Genomic DNA, 23,221 nt, shown 5'->3' with positions numbered 1-23,221 from the left:
AAAGACAAGAATACCCTCTCTCACCACTCCTATTCAACATAGTGTTGGAATTTCTGGCTGGGGCAATCAGGCAAAAGAAAGAAATAAAGGGCATTCAAATAGGAGGGGAGGAAGTCAAACTATCCCTGTTTGCAGATGACATGATCCTATATCTAGAAAACTCCATTGTCTCAGCCCAAAAACTTCTTAAGCTGATAAGCAACTTCAGCAAAGTCTCAGGATATAAAATCAATATGCAAAAATCACTAGCTCCTCTATACACTAGCAATAGTCAAGCTGAGAGTCAAATTACAAATGAGCTCCCATTCACAATTGAAATAAAAAGAATAAAATACCTAGGAATACAGCTAACAAGGGAAGTGAATGATCTCTACAAGGAGAGCTACAAACCACTGCTCCAAGAAATCAGACATGAAACAAACAAATGGAAAAACATTCCATGCTCATGAATAAGAAGAATCAATATCACTAAAATGGCCACACTGCCCAAAGCAATTTATAGATTCAATGCTCTTCCCATTAAACTACCATTGACATTCTTTGCAGAACTAGAAAAAACTATTTTAAATTCATATGGAACAAAAAAAGAGCCCAAATAGCCAAGGCCAACCTGGGCAGAAAGAACAAAGCTGGAGGCATCATGCTACCTGACCTTAAACTATGCTACAGGGCTGCTACAGTAACCAAAACAGCATGGTACTAGTACAAGAGCAGAAACACAGACCAATGGAACAGAACAGAAAACCCAGAAATAAGACTGCACACCTACAATTATCTGATCTTCAACAAACCTGACAAAAACAAGCAATGGGAAAAGGATTCCCTGTTTAATAAATGGTGCTGGGATAACTGGCTAGCCATATGCAGAAAGTTGAAGCTGGAACCCTTCCTTATACCATATACAAAAATCAACTCAAGATGGATTAAAGACTTAAATGTAAAACCCAAAACCATTAAAACCCTAGAAGAAAACCTAGGCTACAGTACCATTCAGGACATAGGCATGGGCAAAGATTTCATGACTAAGATGCCACAACCAGTTGCAAAAAAAAAGCAAAAATTAACAAATGGGATCTAATTAAACTAAAGAGCTTCTGCACAGCAAAAGAAACTATCAACAGAGTAAACAGACAATCTACAGAATGGGAGAAAAATTTTGCAAACTATGCATCTGACAAAAGTCTAATATCCAGCATCTATAAGGAATTAAAATTTACCAAGAAAAAAAAAACATTTAAAAGTGGGCAAAGGACACGAACAGACACTGCTCAAAAGAAGACATACATGCACCCAACAATTACATGAATAAAAAGCTTAACATCACTGATTATTAAAGAAATGCAAATCAAAACCACAATGCAGTACCACTTCACACCAGTCAGAATGGCTATTATTTAAAAGTCAAAAAACAACAGATTCTGGTGAGATTGTGGAGAAAAAGGATCACTTATACACTGTGGGTGGAAGTGTAAATTAGTTCAACCATTGTGGAAGATAGTGTGAGAATTCCTCAAAGACCTAAAGAAAGAACTAAGATTTGACCAGCAATCCCATTACTGGGTATATACCCAAAGGAATATAAATTTTTCTGTTATAAAGATGGATACACACGTATGTTCATTGCAGCACTGTTCACAAAATCAAAGACATGGTATCAACCTATATTCCCATCAATGACAGATTAAAGAAAATGTAGTACATATACACCAAGGAATACTATGCAGCCATAAAAAAGAGCAAGATCATCTCTTTGCAGGAACATGGATGGAGCTGGAGGCCATTATCCTTAACAAACTAACACAGGAACAGAAAACCAAATACCACATATTCTCACTTATAAGTGGGAGCTAAAAATGAGAACACATGGACAGATAGGGGGAACAACACACACTGGGGCCTACTGGAGGACAGAGGGTGGGAGGCGGGAGAGAATCAGGAAAAACGACTAACGGATGCTAAGCTTAATACTTAGGTAATGAAATAATCTGTACAACAAGTGCTCATGACACATATTTACCTGTGTAACAATCCTGCACAACCTGCACATGTACCCCGAACTTAAAAGTTTTTAAAAAAAAAAGAAGAAGAAGAAGAACAAGGGTCAGGCGCAGTGGCTCCTGCCTGTAATCCCAGCACTTCGGGAGGCTGAAGGCAGGCGGATCACCAGGTCAGGAGTTTGAGACCAGCCTGGCCAGCCTGGTGAAAGCCTGTCTCTACTAAAAATACAAAAAATTAGCCGGGCATGGTGGTACATGCCTGTAATCCCAGCTACTCGGGAGGCTGAGTCAGGAGAATTGCTTGAACCCAGGAGGCAGAGGTTGCAGTGAGCTGAGATCTGGGCCACTGTACTCCAGCCTGGGTGACAGAGCAAGACTCCGTCTCAAAAAAAAAAAAAAAAAAAAAAGAAACAAAGAAAAAGAAAACATTTGCAAAGACCAGATTGCAAGATCAAGCATGATGCCTTTATGAACTGCAGACAGTTGAGTTTTCCTTCAGGCTGGAGGGTACAGTGAAAGGAGAGCCCAAGAAGTAAGCAAGGGTCAAATAAGAGACTTTTTGTATGATATGGCAAAGGCCTAGTGGGGGCTTTGTATTCTTTGGATAATGGGAAGACTGTTTCAAGCAGGAGTAATTATACTGAAATGGCCCACAGGCTACAGTGTAGATAGAAGATGGAGGAAGGTAGTAGCCACAGTTTTTTGTGTTTTTTTTTGAGAAAGAATATAAGACAAGTTTGAATTATAAAATGAGAGTGCATGCGTTACACGGTCTTTACTCTTAAATTTAGATTCAGACGAAGTCACCAAAGTTTGCGGTATAGGTGGAGGGTAATGCATTAAAGTGCAGATTATGAAACCTGAATTGCTTCTTTTGTCCAGTTGTTAACATTTTGTAGAACCCAGCCCAGGAAACATAAAATACTGGAATGTAACATCCATGAGGGTTTGTCTATTTTGTTTGCTTTTTCTCCACTACTCAGTACATGATAGGCCCTTAATAAAGATTAACTGAATAAAATCATTGAACGAAATAAGGTCTATCTTTAGTATCTGATCTCCTCCTATGCTACCATCATTCTAAGGCCTCCTGCTTAAGTAACATAATGCTAGGTGTGAACCACTTGTAATTTTTCCCCAGAATACTCCTTTACTTTTGAACCTTACTCATCATATTTTACAAAACGAAGATCAGGCTCTTGCCCTCCCCATATATTAGCTGTATGACTTTGGGCACATTCATTTGGTTTTTTATGCCTAAATCTCTGTAAAATAGAGATAGTAGCTAATGTCCATTGAGCATTGAGCACTTACACTTAGAACCAGTCACTGTCCTAAAAACTTTAAATGCCTTAACACAGTTAATCCTCAGTATCCTCCTATATGGGCTATACTACTGTCATTCACCTATTACGTATGAGGAAACTGAGCCAAGATAAGTCACACAACAAGTAAGCGACAAAGCCTGGATCTGAACTCAGTCCACCTCCTGAGACCATGCTCTTAACCATTATGCATACTGCCTGTCCAGGGTTGCTACCCCACTCACTGGACAGTCATGAAGAGTCTACATAAAAACACTTAGAAAAGTGCCTTACTTATAGTAAGTACCCAATAGAAGTTAGATTTTTTTGTTGTTATTGTTTTACTCTATTTATAGCTTCTAGGATCTTATATGTTCATTGATAGATGAGTCACTATTTCTCAAAGGAAATCAGATTATTTCATTTTAGACAGATCTAATTGGGAAAAAGTCATTGTTTGTTTGATGCTCACTTAACACTTAACTTCCTGTGACTTTCGTCATTGTTTCTAGTTCTGAACTGGGGATAAAGAGAGGCAAGCCTAGCTCCACTTTCTTAAAACAACTCTCAGATATTCAAAGGAGAGTGTTTTTGACACCTACATAGTCCATTCTTCACTCTAAGCAGTTTGAATCACTTGCTGTTTCTCTTATGTCATGGTTTCCAGATATTCTGGTTTGATGCAGACACCCTTATACCTGGCCATCTAGATGAAAACAAAATATTATAGCTCATATGTGGAGTAATAGCTGCATATAAAACAGGACATTGAGAGAAAAGATTTGAGGATAGTCCTGTCAGTCTGAATTATATTCTCAGAGACAGTTATGGTGCCTTCCTTGCATGGAGTAGGTTGTAATTCTTGACTGAATGAATTCACTTATAAACAAATGTGTTAATGAACCCTGGGCTTACTCTTGACTTAAATCCCTATTCTTGTTCACATGTACTTCTGCTTCTGGTGCTATGCTTCTGTGATTGGTTTGGGAAACATATAGTAGGACATCATATTAGTCCCTATTAAACTTCATTTTGTTTGAGCTATCTATCCAGTCTTCCAACATTTCAGATCATCTTGGATACTAATTTTGTCATTTCATGTATTGTCATTCCCTCCAAACATCATGTCATCTGTAGATTTCTCCTCTGGGCCATTAATACAATCCTCCGAGTATTTAAATGGAATATATTATGCTCATATTCTATTAAAATATTCATAAGGGCTTATGGCTTAAAGTGTTTTAATTAATTATAAATCAATCACATCTTAGCAGTACATTTTATCATGAATTGCCATTAAGAATATCTACTTATTTATTCATTCAATAATTATTAAAATATAAAAAATTTTTTTCCAAAATATCACCCAAATTTGAGTAATTAAATTTTTTAAAAAATTTTAAAAATTTATGAACATTTTAATGTGATGGGCTTCTGAAATGAATTTGAAAAACATGAAATTAATGTAAACTGAAAATAGGGTCAGACCTTATGGTGCTAACCTTTTCATCATCAAAGAAATTAACTGAAAAAGCTAAACAGTCTCAAGGCATGTAATACATTACTATTGGGAGAATGTACAAGTAGGGTTGTCATCAAAAGGTGAACAATATTAGTCATCTAATTTCGTGTATCAGAAAGAATTTCCACCAAGTACTATGAAATTCATGAATAAAAGATTTCCCACTTGTGAGAACTAAAGGGCTAGTAATAAACCAAGTGTATTGTTAAATAAAAGATTTAAATAAAAATGGAAGAAAGTTTCTTAAAATGAAGTCATACTTCCTTGGTGAATTGCAAAATCTAAATGTTATTAAACAAAGATAGTAAAATTAAAAAGAAATAAAAAGTTATACCCTGAAATATTGATGATCTCAAAATTTAGAAAAAAATGTAATAACTGGAATATCTCAATAAAATATCATAATTATGTCACTTTGGTTAGAGAATATAGCTTTAAAAATTTTATTGGCCAATTTGCATTTATTAATTTGAGAAAACACCTTCACCTTCATTAATTCAGATTAAAATTTTAATTTTAAAACAGATTTCATTCTGTTGCCTTCCAGTTGTATATTGCTTCTGGGAATAACAAGTTTTTTAAATTACAGTATCTACCATGTAATCTCATACAATTTTAAAATTTAAAGGTCTCTTGTATTTTACTAGTTTTACTTTGACAAAATTAGATAAATGGCAGATTATGTTTTTCATTAATAACATTTCTCTTAACCTCATTTCATCTTAACCTCACAGGTATAAAAATAAATACAATCAAATTCTATCCTCCAAATTGGTAGATTAATAGTAATTCATATAGTCAAATAAATGGGTAGGAATACATTAGGAAAGCCAGGAGAACCCACAGACTCTCTGAAGGAAGCAGATTGCTCCTGCAGGACCTGGGAGACACCCCAAATACTGTGAGTGCCCAAACCGTGAAATGGGAAAGGGAGATCGTCCACCGCGAGCACATACACCCACCAGGGAACCTGAAGGTCTAGATTACAGAAGAAGATTCTGACCTTACCTGGAGCTGAGTCAATTTAGAGAGCCGAGCAAAATACAGGGGTAGAGGAAGCAGCGGGAAAATCCCTAAGCCATTTCTGCCTGGTCTCACAGGGGTCCTTAAGCAGGGCTGCCAGAGGCACTGGGCAAAGTCCACATGGAGAAGGAAACCTCCAGTTGAACTTTGTAACAATTTGAACTGATCAAGAAGTCTCCTGGCCAGAACTCAGGGGAGGGTGTGAATCTGGTGTGCAGACTCCACAAGTTGGGGAAGAAAGAAAGCCCTACTTTCGCAGCTGGGAGGCAGGTAGCCTGGGGCAAGTTCTCAGCCCTGCTCACCCACTGCCTGGAAACAGACTCTGTGCTGTTGGAAGGGGCACAGTGGGAGTGAGACCAGCCCTTTGAATTGCGTGGGAGGTGGGTGAGACCTCTGACTGCCACTTTTCCCTACTTCCCTGACAACCAGCATGACACAGCAGAGACAGCCATAATCCTCCTGGGAACATAACTCCATGGGACCTGGGACCCTCACCCACATCCCCCACAGCAGCCACAGCAAGACCTGCCCAAGTAAAGTCTGAGGTCAGACATGCCTAGCCCTGCTCCCACCTAATGTTCCTCCCCTACACCCTCTGGTAACTGAAGACAAAGGGCAGTATACTCTTGGGAGTTCTAGGGCCCCACCCACCACCTGTTTCTCCCCATACTGCCACAGCTGATACTTTCTTGAAAGCACCACCTCTCAGCAGGATGCCAGATAGCACAAAAATAGTGCATTAATCAACCACCAAAGCTAAGGAACCTCACAGAGTCCATTTCACGCCCCCTGCCACCTCCACCGGAGCAGGTGCCAGTATCCACAGCTGAGAGACTCAGATGGTTCACATTATAGGACTCTGTACAGACAACCCCCAGTCCCAGCCCAGCGCCTGGTAGACTTGCTGGGTGGCTAGATCCAGAAGAGAGATAACAATCCTACAGCTCAGCTCTCAGGAAGCCACATCCCTAGGGAAAGGAGGAGAGTACTACATCAAGGAAACACCCATGGGTCAAAAGGAACTGAAGAACAGCCTTGAGCCTTAGACTTTTCCCTTCAACAGAGCCTACCCAAATGAAAAGGAACCAGGAAACCAACTCTGGTAATATGACAAAACAAGGTTTTTTAACACCCCCAAAAAATCACAATAGCTCACCAGCAATGGATCCAAACCAAGATGAAATCCCTGATTTACCTGAAAAATAATTCAGAAGGTTAGTTATTAAGCTAATCAGGGAGTCACCAGAGAAAGGTGAAGCCCAATGTAAGGAAATAAAAAAAATGATACAAGAAGTGAGGGGAGAAATATTCAATGAAATAGATAGCATAAATAAAAAATAATCAAAACTTTAAGAAACAATGGATGCACTTATAGAAATGCAAAATGCTCTGGAAAGTCTCAGCAATAGAATTGAACAAGCAGAAGAAAGAACTTCAGAGCTCAAAGACAAGGTTTTCCAGTAAACACAATCCAACAAAGACAAAGAAAAAAGAATAAGGAAATATGAACAAAGACTCCAAGAAGTCTGGGATTATGTTAAACGACCAAACCTAAGAATAATGTGTTCCTGAGGAAGAACAGAAATCTAAGTTTGGAAAATATATTTTGAGGAATAATTGAGGAAAACGTCCCCAGCCTTGCTAAAGAACTAGACATCTGAATACAAGAAGCTCAAAGAACATCTAGGAAATTCATCACAAAGAGATCATCACCCAGGCACACTGTCATCAGATTATCTAAAGTTAAGACAAAGGAAAGAATCTTAAGAGCTGTGAGGCAAAAACACCAGGTAACCTATAAAGGAAAACTCATCAGATTAACTGCAGATTTCTCAGCAGAAACCCTACAAGCTAGAAGGGTTTGGGGTCCTATCTTCAGCCTCCTCAAACAACACAATTATCAGCCAAGAGTTTTGTACCCAGCAAAACTACACAGTCTTTTCCAGACAAACAAATGCTGAGAGAATTCGCCACTCTCAAGCCAGCAATAAAACAACTGCTGAAAGGAGCTCTATATCTTTGTGGGGTTTTTTTGTTTTTTGTTTTTTGTTTTGTTTTTTTTTTTTGAGACATAGTCTTGCTCTGTCTCCCAGGCTGGAGTGCAGTGGCACAATCTCAGCTCACTGCAAGCCCCGCCTCCCAGGTTCACACCATTCTCCTGACTCAGCCTCCCGAGTAGCTGGGACTACAGGTGCCCGCCACCACGCCTGGCTGGTTTTTTGTATTTTTAGTAGAGACAGCGTTTCACCATGTTAGCCAGGATGGTCTCGATCTCCTGACCTCGTGATCTGCCCACCTCAACCTCCCAAAGTGCTGGGATTACAGATGTGAGCCACCGTGCCTGGCCCAGGAGCTCTAAATCTTGAAACAAATCCTGGAAACACATCAAAACAGAACCTCTTTAAAGCATAAATCACACAGAACCTATAAAACAAAAATACAATTTAAAACAAAAAACCAAGGTATACAGGCAATAAATAGCATGATTAATGGAGTGGTACCTCACATCTCAATACTAACATTAAATGCAAATGGTCTAAATGCTCCACTTAAAAGATACATAATTGTAGAATGGATAAGAATTCACCAACCAACCATGTGCTGCCTTCAAGAGATACACCTAACACATAAGGACTCACATAAACTTAAGGTAAAGGGATGGCAAAAGACACCCCATGCAAATGGACACCAAATGCGAGCAGCAGTAGCTATTCTTACATTAGACAAAAACTTTAAAGCAACAGTATTAAAAAAAGAGAAAGAGGGTCATTATATAACGATAAAAGGCCTTGTCCAACATGAAAATATCACAATCCTAAATATATATGCACCTAACACTGGAGCTCCCAAACTTATAAAACAACTACTACTAGACCTAAGAAATGAGATAAACAGCAACACAATAATAGTGGGGGACTTCGATATTCCACTCATAGCAAAAGACAGGTCATCCAGACAGAAAGTCAACAAAGAAACAATGGATTTAAACTATACCCCAGAACAAATAGACTTAACATATATTTACATGACATTCTACCCAACAACCACAGAATGTACATTCTATTCAACAGCGCATGGAACTTTCTCCAGGATAGACCACATGATAGGCCACAAAATGAGCCTCAATAAATTCAAGAAAATTGAAATTATATCAAGCAGTCTCTCAGACCACAGTGGAATTAAACTGGAAATCAACTGCAAAAGGAACCTTCAAAACCATGCAAATACATGGAAATTAAATAACTTGCTCCTGAATGATCATTGGGTCAAAAACAAAATCAAGATGGAAATTTAAAAATTCTTCGAACTGAACAACAATAGTGATACAACCTATCAAAACCTCTGGCATACAGCAAAGGCGGTGCTAAGAGGAAAGTTCATACCCCTAAACACCTTCATCAAAAAGTCTGAAAGAGCACAAACAGACAATCTAAGGTAACATCTCAAGGAACTAGAGAAACAAGAACAAACCAAACCCAAACCCAACAGAAGAAAGGAAATAACCAAGATTAGAGCAGAACTAAATAAAATTGAAACCAAAAAAATACAAAAGACAAATATAACAAAAAACTGGTTCTTCGAAAAGATAAATAAAACTGATAGACCACTGGCAAGATTAACCAAGAAAAGGAGAGAGAAAATCCAAATAAGCTCAATTAGAAATGAAACGAGAGATATTACAACTGACATCACAGAAATACAAAAGATAATTCAAGGCTAATACGAATGACTTTATGTACACAAACTAGAACACCTAAAGGAGATGGATAAAATCCTGGGAAAATACAACCTTCCTAGCTTAAATCAGGAAGAATTACATACTCTGAACAGGTCAATAACAAGCAGTAAGATTGAAATGTTAATGAAAGAATTACCAACAAAAAGAAGTCCAGGACCAGACAGACTCACAGCAGAATTCTACCAGACATTCAAAGAAGAATTGATGTCAATCCTTTTGACACTATTCTACCAGATAGAGAAAGAGGGAACCCTCCCTAAATCATTGTATGAAACCATTATCACCCTAATACCAAAACCAGGAAAGGACATAATCAAAAAAGAAAACTACAAATCAATATCCCTGATGAACATAGATGCTAAAATCCTTAACGTAATACTAGCTAATTGAATCCAACAACATACCAAAAAGATAATCTACCATCATCAAGTGGGTTTTATACCAGGGATGCAGGGATGGTTTAACATACACAAGTCAACAAATGTGATACACCACATAAATAGAATAAAAAACAAAAATCACGTATCATCTTAACAGATGTAGAAAAAGCATTTAACAAAATCCAGCATCGCTTTATGATTAAAACTCTCCACAAAATCAGCATACAAGGACATACCTCAATGTAATAAAAACCATCTATAACAAATCCATAGCCAGCATAATACCGAATGGGGAAAAGTTGAAAGCATTCCCTCCGACAACTGAAACAAGACAAGGATGCCCACTCTCACCATTCCTCTTCAACATAGTATTATGTTGAAGCCAGAGCAATCAGACAAGAGAAAGAAATAAAGGGCATCCAAATTGGTAAAGAAGAAGTCAAACTGTCGCTGCTCTCTGATATGATTGTTTACCTAGAAAACCCTAAAGACTACTCCAGAAAGCTCCTAGAACTGATAAAAGAATTCAGCAAAGTTTCCAGATAGAAAATTAATGTACACAAATCAGTAGCTCTTCTATACACCCACAGCGACCAAGCGGAGAATCAGATCAAGAACTTAACCCCTTTTACAATAGCTGCAAACAAACAAAATACTTAGAAATATACCTAACCAAGGAGGTGAAAGACCTCTACAAGGAAAACAACAAAACACTGCTGAAAGAAATCATAGATGACACAAACTAGTGGAAACACATCCCATGTTCATGGATGGGTAGAATCAATATTGTGAAAACGACCATACTGCCAAAAGCAATCTACAAATTCAATGCAACTCCCATCAAAATACCACCATCATTCTTCACAGAATTAGAAAAAACAATCCTAAAATTCATATGGAACCAAGAAAGAGCCCACATAGCCAAAGCAAGACTAAGCAAAAAGAATAAATCTGGAGCCATCACATTACCTGATTTCAAACTATACTATAAGGCTGTAGTCACCAAAACAGAATGGTACTGGCATAAAAATAGACACATAGACCAATGGAACAGAATAGCGAACTCAGAAATAAACCCTCATACTTACAGCCAACTGATCTTTGACAAAGCAAACAAAAAGATAAAGTGGAGAAAGGACACCTTATTCAACAAATAGTGCTGGGATAATTGGCAAGCCACATGTAGGAGAATGAAACTGGATCCTCATCTCTCACCTTATACAAAAATCAACTCAAGATGGATGAAGGACTTAAATCTAAGACCGGAAACTATAAAAATTCTAGAAGACAGTGTTGGAAAAACCCTTCTAGATATTGGCTTAGGCAATGATTTCATAACCAAGAACCCAAAAGCAAATGCAATAAAAACAAAGATAAATAGCTGGGACTTAATTAAACTAAAGAGCTTTTGCATAGCAAAAGAAACAGCAGAGTAAACAGACAACCCACGGAGTGGGAGAAGATCTTCACAATCTATACATCTGAAAAAGGACTAATGTGCAGAATCTACAACAAACTCAAACTCATTAGCAAGAAAACAAACAATCCCATCAAAAAAGTGGGCTAAGGACATGAATAGACAATTCTAAAAAGAAGATATACAAATGGCAAACAAACATATGGAAAAAATGCTCACCATCACTAATGATCAGGGAAATGCAAATCAAAACCAGAATGTGATACCAACTTACTCCTGCAAGAATGGCCATAATCAAAAAATCAAAATATAATAGATGTTGGCCTGGATACAGTGAAAGGGAAACGCTTTTACACTGCTGGTGGGAATGTAAACCAGTACAACCACTATGGAAAACAGTGTGGTGATTCCTTAAAGAGCTAAAAGTAGAACTACCGTCTGATCCAGCAATCCCACTACTGGGTATCTACCCAGAAGAAAAGAAGTCATTATATGAAAAAGATACTTGCACACGCATGTTTATAGCAGCACAGTTTGCAATTGCAAAAACATGGAACCAACCCGAGTGCCCATCAATGAGTGGATAGGGAAACTGTTTATATATAACTATATATTTTTTAATATATGTATTTATATATATATAAATACTATATATATAATACTATATATAAATACTACTAGATACTATATATATACTATATATAAATACTACTATATATAGTGTATATAATACTATATATATAAAGTACCATATATATATATATATATAAATCCTACTCAGCCATAAAAAGGAATGAATTAATGGCATTCACAGCAACCTGGATGAGATTGGACACTATTATTCTAAGCAAAGTAACTCAGGAATGGAAAAACCAAACATCGTATGTTGTCACTCATATGTGGGAGCTAAGCTATGACAATGCAAAGGCATAAGAATAACACAATGGACTTTGGGGTCTCAGGGGGAAAGGGTAGGAAAAGGGTGAGAGATAAAAGACCACAAATTGGGTGCAGTGTATACTGCTTGGGTGATGGGTGCACCAAAATCTCACAAATCACCACTAAAGAACTTACTCATGTAACCAAACTACCTGTTCCCCAATAACCTATGGAAATAAAAAATTTTAATAAAAAAATTAAATGTAAACAAAGTAATGGAGCAGCCTAAAATTGCATATACATGGCAGGAGTTATTGGAATTTGTTGCAGTCATACAAAATATATATTTTCTTTGTGTTAATATTGATGTAACCATTTTCGTAGCTCATTTTGATTGATCATGGTAAAATCACCTTGAAAAGGATACACTCTGTTGCCCAGGCTGGAGTGCAGTGGCGCAATCTTGGCTCACTGCCTCGTGGGTTCAAGCGATCCTCCTGCCTCAGCCTCCCCAGTCGCTGGGATTACAGGCAGGTAACACCAAACCTGGCTAATTTTTGTATTTTTAGTAGAGATGGGATTTCGCCATGTTGGCCAGGCTGGTCTCAAACTCCTGACCTCAGGTGATCCGCCCACCTCAGCCTCCCAAAGTGTTTGGATTACAGGCATGAACCTCCATGCCCAGCCATTTTGTGTTTGATTTTGATCTCTGTTTTAAAGAGAAAAAACATTGCAGCTGTAAAGTAGACATCTTCTATGTTCCCCCTCCGAGTCGTATTCCAATCCCTCCTTCACCAAGGAAATTACTTCTTTGAATTTGGCATACCTCTATTCCATATTTCTATTTTGAAATGCATGTATATGTATTCATCAGTATATAGCATAGTTTTTTGACTTGTGTAAATTGATTTGTGCTATATAAATTTTCTGTACTTGCTTACTCACACAATATTGTTTGCAAGATCTATTCATCTTATTTCATACATAAAAATATAGATAATTCATTTTCATTGCTGTTCATTTTAACAACATATTACTTTTTCATCATTTACCTTATACTGTTGTTTATTTAGGTTGTGACCAACTTTTTAATATTATTCTGTAATTAACATTTTTATGTTGATTTTTCTATATTTTAGATTATTTAGGTAGGATAGTTGCTTAGAAGTAGATAAGAAAGTTTTTGAGGTGTGAGATTCATATTTGAAAATGTTTTCCAAAAAAATTACAGTTTATAATCTCAAAACCCATTTATGAGAGTGCTCATCTTATAGCACTTTCACTAGCATTGAATATTCCAAGTTATTCTGGAGTTAATTCACTAATTTTTAATGGAAACAACTGACTTTGTGATTAAATTAAGTAGCATAGAAAAATGTGATCAATGTGTTGGTTGGATGTAAGCCATTTAGTTAAGTTCCAAGATCCACTTTAAAATCATCTATTGATTATGAAATGCTATTGTATCATTTTATGTTGTGGTTTTGTCTTCTTTTCAGAAAGGCCATGGATCTGCTATGCTTTATCTGTGCTATTCTTAGGAAGTTTTTGAAGCTTCCTCTGTAATACATTTTATTATAACATCCAGTAATAAAAATATATTTTTTTAGAAATCAAGCATATGCTTTACTTTCTTTATTGGGTATTTGTGATCACCAACTCTCTTCATTATTTTGGAATTTCAATTTTAAGCTCTAAGATGATGTCATCTTTGTAGCCAGAAGACCTGAGCAGCAATATCATCTGCAGTTATGTAAACTTCATCAAATTATTCTCATTTTCCAGAGGAAATTATTATCAGATTATTTATCCATAAAGTGGGATTATTATCACCTTATTATGTTCTTAAATAGATTAAATGAGATCCTTTAAAATAAAGTAGAAATATAGATTAGAATCACTGATCTCTTTCCAAGTAGCCATAGATACCTAAAGTCCCCAGTAAAACCCAGAATTAGAGAAATTTCAGAGGTATGATTGATCATCTTTCTCTGCCACTTTGCCTGACACAGCCAAGAGAGCAATTTATGCAGTGCATCACAGGTTGCCCAAATCCTTGGAAATCATGAAAGGCCTTATGTTCCCACAGCATCCTCCCCCACCTACACACCAAGATTTTATAGTTTGTACCTTAGCCAACTCTCCCCAGAGTTACAGTTTGAATTTTGCCATTATCCAAAACAACTTCAGAAATCTTGAATCTCTAAATTCTACCATAAATTCTAATTTTTCCTTCTTCCACTTCTGTCTGTCCCCTCGCTCCTGCTACACACCTCTCCGACCTGTGGAAACCTGAAGTCTTTTGTTTCTTCTATTTTCTCCTAGACTCAGTTCCCTTCCTGGCCCAGAAAAAAAGTTATAATTGTTATCATTGATATAACTCTTTTGATTGCTCTCAGTGATGCCTCTCAAACTACTTCAATATGGACCATTCTCCCCAACTGCTGATGTATACAAAATTCTTGTTGCCTTATGTTAACAGATTACCTCATTTCCTACTTCATCAAGAAAATTTGAGATCTTCAGAAATGCCTCCCTCAACTACCAGCCCTCCTTCCACCATGCCAACTTACACCCATACCATCCCTGCAGTCTTCCCTCCAGTCTGAACAAATGAGGTGCCTCACTTCTATTCAGTGTCAGCCCCTCCCCTTGTGCTGTCAATCTCCTCTTCATTGTCCCCTCTTGGAATTTACTCAGTTTTTTTTTTTTTGTACCATCTTATCTATCTTTAACCTGTTCCTCTTCGCCAGTGTCTTCATGTCAGCTTTCCTTTCCCTTGACCCCTCAGTTTTTTTTATAGCCCCTTAACTTTTCTCCTCTCCTCTCATTCAGGCTTTACAAATAATATTCTACCTGTATTGTGTCTATTTATTTTCTTCTTATTTATCTTCAGCTCACTGTAAGATAGTTATCACCTGAAATGTCTGTATTAGTCAGGATTCTCTAGAGGGACAGAACTAATAGGATAGATAGATAATATAAAGGGGAGTTTATTAAGTAGTATTAACTCACATGATCATAAGGCCCCAAAATAGGGCCTCTACAAGCTGAGGCGCAAGGAAGCCAGTTCAAGTCTCAAAGCTGAAGAACTTGGAGTCCGATGTTTGAGGGAAGGAAGCATCCAGCATGGGAGAAAGATGCAGCCTTGGAGGCTAAGCCAGTCTACCCTTTTCATGTTTTTCTGCCTGCTTTATATTTGCTGGCAGCTGATTAGATTTTGCCCACCCAGTTAAGGGTAGGTCTGCCCTCCCCGGCCCACTGACTCAAAAATTAATCTCCTTTGGCAACACCCTCACAGACACCCCCAAGATCAATACTTTGCATCTTTTAATCCAATCAAGTAAACACTCACTATTAACCATCACAATGTCTATCACCAAGGTTACTAGTGACCTACTGTTTTTAAAATGGAGTGGGTATCCTCGATCTCTTATTTCGCTGGACACCTTTCCTGTGTAGGATGCTCTTGTTCACTTCCTTTTTCCTAACACAACTCTATTCATTGGACTCTAGTCACCCTTACACTTCTGGACGCCATTCCTTCTTGTTGCTCTTCCTGTTTTCAGCCCTCAAGTATTAGTGTCCCTTAAGGTACTGTCCTCAGTCAACTCACTCTAGTTCCCCTCACATTCCCCTTGGAGAGCTCATTCACGTGAGTTTCTACTTCCGTGATACTTCTAAGTTGTATCTCCAGCTAAAACCTATTCTCTAAGCTTCAGATTTTGATGCCAACTGATTCCTGGTAATCTCCACCTATGTCCTCCAGGAACCCGAAGTTAATTATGATCAAAACTGATTTCAGTCTCTCCCATTTATCTGCTTCCACCCCAATACTCTGCATCTCCATTGCTGACATCACCACATGCTGGGAAACTGGAAGACATGTTTGTGCATGACTCACTCCCTCGCCCCCATATCCTGTCACCAAGTCCTACCATTTTTATCTTTTAAATGTTTCCTGAAGCAGCTGCTTTTTATTCCTCATTACCTCTTTCATTACCAGCCCTGTTAAGTTTCCTGTTTTTGTTTTTCTTTTTTCGAATAGGATAGAGTATATATACAGAACACCAATCTGCCAAAATCACTTCCCATTAAAAATATTTTAATTATGCTCCTTCACTTATGCAACAAAGTCTATCTCCTTTAAAAAAAAGAAATTCAAGCTTTGAGTTTCTTGAGGGCAGAGACCATACCATGCACTATGACTAGTATAATGCCTAGCACTTAGAAAATGTTTAATTAGATCTTACTTAATGAAGAGATGAATAAATTATAGAAGTGCTGTGTATCCATTCTTCTCATTCTTTTTTTCATACACTGTCACTGTGTGGCAGTGACAATACTATTTACCAAATAATCCACATCCTCCCTTTGTATTTCCCAGGCTTCCTTGTGCTAAGGGTGAGGCCATATAAATAGTTCTAGACATTGAGTTATAAGCATAATTGCTGCATGGCACTTGCAGCCCAATATCTTTAAGAGCAGTGGTGAATTTTCCACACTCTCTCTTCCCTTGCTTTGGTTCTCCTGACAATCTTGAGATGGTATCACAAGATAATGGGGCAGAAACGCATGCTGGACATACAGTAGTAGGAATAGTGGAAAGTAAGCCGTTTGTGTTAAATCACTGAGATTTCAGGGTTAATTTGTTAAAATAACATAATCTAATCCACCCTGAATAATAATAATGTTTACTGTTACAAGTTTATACATCAGTCTCTGTCTTATTGTATTCATATGAGTTTTTGTTGAACCTTGCCCAGTGGGCAGCCCGTTTGCTTCTCCTTACATATGCATAATGCATAGGAAAAAAACAAAAAAACAAGAAAAGCATTGGGAGGCTGAGGCAGGTGGATCACCTGAAGTCAAGAGTTTGAGACCAGCCTGGCCAACATGGTGAAACCCCGCCTCTACTAAAAATACAAAAATTAGCCAGGCGTGGTGGCCTGTGCCTGTGGTCCCAGCTACTCGGGAGGCCGAGGCAGGAGAATGGCTTGAACCCAGGAGGCCGAGGTTGCAGTGAGCTGAGATCGCACCACTGCACTCCAGCCTGGGTGACAGAGTGAGACTCCATCGTCCGTGAGGAGAGGAGGGGAGGGAAGAGGAGGGGAGGGGAGGGAAAGGGAGGGGAGGGGAGCAACACATGACTGATGTTTTCCAATTCACCTGCCTGTTGCTAGCCAGCCCTCTGTCTCAAAACCTCTGCATATCAGAGTGTGCTCCCTACACATGATTTATGTTTTCCATTCTTGCCCAGCCTGACATATAGGCAGAGCAGTTCATTGCCTGTTCCCTATGATCTAAGTGACAGTAGAAGTATTTTTCTACATGCACACACACACATCCTCCATACTACCTCATGGATGCCTTTGATTTCACAGCAGAATGCCATGTCTCTAATTTTAAATTTCAATCCTTGTTATAAAGGAAACTTCTCCCAAGAATCGTACCACGTTCTATTGCAAGCACAGGCTAAAGGAATCCGAGACTATCTCCAAAGTAGATCTGGAAGTCTTAAGCCCTCCTAATTTGTTAAGGATGTGTAGATAACCTCCAATGACCTACAATTACTAATATTCTCATGGTAACTTTGATATAATTCCATTCTTTTCTACAAGTATTCTACAAAGTGCACTGCTTTTGTATTTTGGAACCTAATTAGATTCCAAATTTTATTGAACTGTTTTGTATTTTGTTGTTTCAGTAAGTAATAATTGTTTCAGTTAGAAAAAAAAAAACAGAAAATCTGCCTTCTAGGCTTATGTAATCTTACCAGGATCTATCCTTTAGCTCTACTTTCTGTAGAAATGCTCCATCCTTAGACAGGCTCTCCTCTTTTTGTCATGCGTGAAGTTCCCAGGGCTGCAGAGAAAAGCAATAAGCAATAGTGTTTTCCCCAGAAGTCACAAAGATTCACTGCTTTGTATGTGTTCTGAGTGGGCCATGTTCCCATCCTGGATCAATCTCTGTGGCCAGGTGGATACAATGCACTAGTTAGCTGAGGCCTTGATCATCTCCCAAAGTGGTAAAAAACAAACAAAAAAAAAGGAATGGGCTTCAAAGGAAGCACAAGGCCTAAGAATAGGGAAGGGGATAATTTCTGGAGAAAAATTAGGCTACCACTAGGAAGGTTTTGATGTTGGCAGCAATAGCAACCTCTATTCTCTCTATACAGTCTGCTGCCCGGAGTTAGAATTTAGAGACAGCATCTAGTTAGAGAAAGAAAGTGTTTCTTTATATACTACATGTTACACTTTGATCATATTCTCTCTGTCCCTTCTCTGAACTTTTAAAACATATTCTAAAGTATTCTCCTATATGCTGCCTTGGTTTTAGTTATTTATAAATATTTCTCTCCCCTAGTTCTAGATCTAGATCATCAGCTATTTCAAGGCAAGTACTGGTGGTTATATGGCATGTACATACAAGGCATGTACCGCATTGTACATTACATGTAGTAGGCATCCCCAACTATTCAACAAATAATTATTCATTGACAAAATGAAAGGATTAAAAGTCCATGGGTCTTCAGGTGGTAGCTTGGGGACTGATTTTTTAAAAGTCAATGGGTCTTATTCATCTTATGCATAGTATTAGGTTGGTGCAAACATAATTGCCGTTTTTGCCATTGAAAGTAATGGCAAAACCGCAATTACATTTGCACCAACCCAGTATTATCTCATCACAGTTCTGTAACCCCTGTGTGTGCATGGATGTTTGTGTGCAAGGCGCTAATACACACACAGTAAGAAGCTACTATGTGCCCATGGTAAGCAACAGGGATGTGAGGATATAGTGATTACAAAACAAACATTCCCCAGGTCTTCAAAAGTTTATACTCTAGTGACAAAGACAGATGCTTATCAAATAGAGTGTAATCAGTGCTCCAAAGAATAATTGTAAGGTATTCAGGGAGAATGTATGTGAGTAATAGATCTTCAATTTTATTATTATTGTTCTAACTGATTCCAGATCAATTCCAAATTGGCTGTCAGGGAATACCAGTTTTCCTAGAGGTCTGTTAAAGGTGGAATTTCTTAGATGCTTAACACTAGATTCCCAAATAAAAGCTCAAGATCCAAGAAATTACATCTTATGTTTGTGATAAGTAAAAACTAATTTAATTTTGTTTTCCTCTCTCCTTCCTCCCCACTTCTCTCCCAGCCTGAAGTTCTGGATCAAATACAAAATTTGAGGGAGTTATGGATGGATAATAATGCATTACAAGTGTTACCTGGGGTATGTAAGTTTTTATTCTACCATGTTGTCTATTATTTGTTATACATTTGTTGTATTTGATCATAATCTCAACTCTTAAATTTCAGTATTTGTGTTTCAAAGTAAATAATACTCATTAGGAGTGTTCAGTCACCAAGTGTTTTCACCATTTTTTTTTTTTTGGTATTTTATGTATCTTTTTGTGAGTGTTATAGGTGTACAAAACGTAAGAAAGATTTTTCTTATTCCCTTTGGAGTATATTTGTCATCTCTTCCCACATTTACTGTTCTTTAAAAGCTGAAAGAATTTATAGTTATATTTTTAAAAAGCAAAATACCATATATAATACCAAGTTTTATTTTTACAAAATCAACCTTATTCTTACAGGTAACTAGACAATGGTTTTTATTCATTTTGTTAGAGCTCTTCTACAAAATAAAAATCTCTCTCAGTTCAGGTGATTTTCAATAGAACCCATGTGAATTTTTGAAAATGGCAAGGATCATACAGTATTAAAAACAGAAAGTTAAACCAGAGTCAAATTTTTTCCTCAACTAAAGGCCAGCCCAGTACTATCTCCTGAGTATAAGTTTACCAGTCAACTCATTGAGTGTGATTATTCCTACTTTTTCCATCTAACAAAAGAATGTTCCCATAAAACACTGCCCCTTGCCACTTGCATACACACACACACACCAAGAGAGAGAGACAGAGAGAGAGCGCAAACACAAGTCTCCCTATTGTTTTGTATAACTCCAAACTCCTGGCATTGGTCTAAGTAGCCACAGCAGGTGAATATGTAATAAATCTTCAGCCAACACAGAGGTTTAGATGTGTATTCTCAAAACCAGTTTTATTTCTTTTTTGAATTGACAGTAAAAATTACTTAAGATGACAGCAAAACCAACAAGAACAAGACATTTATTCTGTCTTTGAATAAGCATAAGACCACATAAAGGAGAAAATCTGAAACAAAGATCATGGAAAAATAATTAATGCTTTTATCAAAAGATGCATTTATACCATCAAAGACACAAAACAGAAAAATATGTACATCTATTGTTCACTGATTTATTTAAAAATCATGTACCAATAAAGCTCTATGAATCAGAAACTATGCTAATGTCAGGGTTACAAAGATAATATATTCAATGACCTTGAATATATTTGTTTGAGAAGCTCACACATGGCAGGATAAACAGATCTGGATTTCACTACTCATAGCAGAGCCTGATTTGTGCTATAGTCAAGGTATGTACAAATCCTGAGGCAACACAGGTGAGACACTTACCAATCCCTGTGCAAAGATTGAAGAATCAGAATATATGCCAGCTAGAAGTTTATACCTCTTCTTCAATATATTTATTTATTAAAAATTACATAGCATTTACCACGGGCTAGGCATTCTCTCTGTGTTTTACAAATGTTGATTCATTGAATCCCTACAACAACCCTATGAAATAAGTTCTACTACCATCCCCATTTTATAGATGAGGAAACTAAAACACAAAAAAAGTAACTGGCCCAAGATAACACAGCCAGTACCCCAGGGAGCTGTAATTCAAACCAGCGCCAGAGGTTGCTGTTGACTGTAAAGCTCCCAAAGGCTCTCTATGGAACCAATAGAAGGTACAAATGAGAATTTTACTTTTCACAATGGTTACATTCCCAAAATCCACTGTGCAAATCAATTCACATGCCAAATTTCTCAATAAGTTTGTTATTTAAGTGGAAAGGCAGGGATGAAATCTTCCATAAACCATATAATGCTGCCTAATTTGTCTGTCTCGAGAGTAGATGTTTCATATGTACTGCTAGCTTTATATAGATTCCTTACTTTATTTTGTATACTTGCACTTGGTATTTTGTTATATGCTGTGTGGGAATACCCTACACCTCCCTGCCAGAAATAGCCATGGCTTTCTGGATGTTGTTGCTGGCAAAGAATTGCTTTTCAGTTACCCCAAAATACTTGGCTTTGAATGGTTCATCTTGAGTGCGGTCTCCAGCCTATGTCTGTCAGTTTCACAGAATAATTAAAACATTTAATATCATTAGCCATGGGGAAAAGAAGCACATTCATTTTTTTCTTAGTTCATGTATCATAATAAAGTTAATATATTTTGTGAATACTTTTGAATAGTCTGGGCTATTATTTTCCACTGTGTTTTTCACAAATCAAAGAAGCAAATAGATAATGATCAAATATTTAGTCTTTTACATAGTTCTATCTTGTGACCATCAATCTAAGGTTAATCAACCAAAATATGACTAAATCATGTATTGAATTCACATTTATTTTAAACAAACTCCAGTATCTTCTTTTACTTGTGGCTTCTACTCTTTCCATTTGCTGCACTGCTCACTTATAGACCCCTCTATGCCCAGAGAATGTGGGATCAACATTCAGTATCCTCAAGTACTGTAAGAATTTATGCCTTTACAGTCCTCAGGCTATGATTGCTTTGATACAGTGTTTTCAACATCAAAGTGTTATTCCAAAAAGAATGTTTAGGAACTGCACACCAAAATACTAAATTATGCTGAAGATAGCAATGAAGGAAGCTGGAAGCTTCAAGGAGAAAATAAATTTTCTTATGATATCTCATGATAAAGGAACAAAAAAGAAACACACACACACACAGACATCATTCTCTCATTGCTCAATGGAAAAGGAGAGTGAACTTAGGTAACATGATAGTTCCTTGGGATGGAAAGCTATGAGTAAAGTGACAATATTTTTCCAAGTGACACATTTCTAAGCATGAGGAGAAACTCTGACTCATCCAAAGTACTCTGATTCTAGCTAGCAAATATTCAGTCACTCCAAGCCTGTGCTCACACTCTGCACCCACATGGGAAGCTGAGGGAGCAGGGCTGGAGATTTGCACTGGGTTAATTAAGGATATGTGCCCTCCAAATGGGCTTTGTAGCCTGTAGTCTGATAAAATTGAGTTTGAAATCAGCTCCACCCCATATTAATGGGATAACTTTGGAGTGTTACCTGTAGTAGATGCTCTCATGCATCCTTCTCCAGGACTTAAGAATTTACTCTATTCCCCCAGCTTCTGGAAATGCTGCTTGCAGCTCTCCAGCCTTCTTCAGAAATTGCCTCACGTAAAGAGAACATCTTCATCCACGGTCATAACCCCATTCCCAGAGACCTCCATCCAATGATCAGTCAATGCAGGTATATAAAGGCTCAACCCTTCATCCTCTACTCAGAACAACTTCAGGGCAATCCCAACTTCAGTGATCTTTGAAGTGCCAGCCAAGGACTTTCTTAAGACTTCATCACAGCCCAACTTCTTTGTCTACCCAATCCTGCTCCCTTTCTTTCCTGTCTCTTCCTTTCTACTGGTGTTGATCCTAAACACTCTCAAAAACTTCTTTCTTTGTCTCTGCTTCCCAAGGAATCCAACATGTGACATGACTTAATCTCCAATATTTAATATGTGTTAAAATGCAGATTCTGATTCAGCAGATCTGGGGTGGGTCTGACATTATACTTTTTTTTTTTTTGGATGGAGTCTCACTCTGTTGCCCAGGCTGGAGTTCAGTGGCATGATCTCAGCTCACCGCAACCTCTGCCTCCAGGGTTCAACTGATTCTCCTGCCTCAGCCTCCTGAGTAGCTGGTATTACAGGTGCCAGCCACCATACTCAGCTAATTTTTGTATTTTTAGTAGAGACGGGGTTTCACCATGTTGGTCAGGCTGGTCTCAAACTCCTGATCTCG

The 23,221-nt window shown here is 37.7% G+C and overlaps 1 protein-coding gene across 9 annotated transcripts in view; it reads left to right on the top strand.

The window, feature by feature from the left end:
* Positions 1 to 23,221, top strand: part of LRRC7 (leucine rich repeat containing 7) — a 577,334-nt gene that overhangs the window by 391,268 nt on the left and 162,845 nt on the right. For all 9 annotated transcript variants that reach the window (XM_055117394.2, XM_034967334.3, XM_055117378.2 and 6 more), the window contains one exon: positions 19,429 to 19,503. In XM_055117394.2, coding sequence (XP_054973369.1) covers positions 19,429 to 19,503 — 75 coding nt within the window. The remainder of the gene's footprint in view (positions 1 to 19,428; positions 19,504 to 23,221) is intronic.

The sequence above is a fragment of the Pan paniscus genome, chromosome 1 (assembly GCF_029289425.2).
Source record: "Pan paniscus chromosome 1, NHGRI_mPanPan1-v2.0_pri, whole genome shotgun sequence".
Classification (NCBI taxonomy): Eukaryota; Metazoa; Chordata; class Mammalia; order Primates; family Hominidae; genus Pan; species Pan paniscus.
This window is presented reverse-complemented; position numbering and strand designations above follow the sequence as displayed.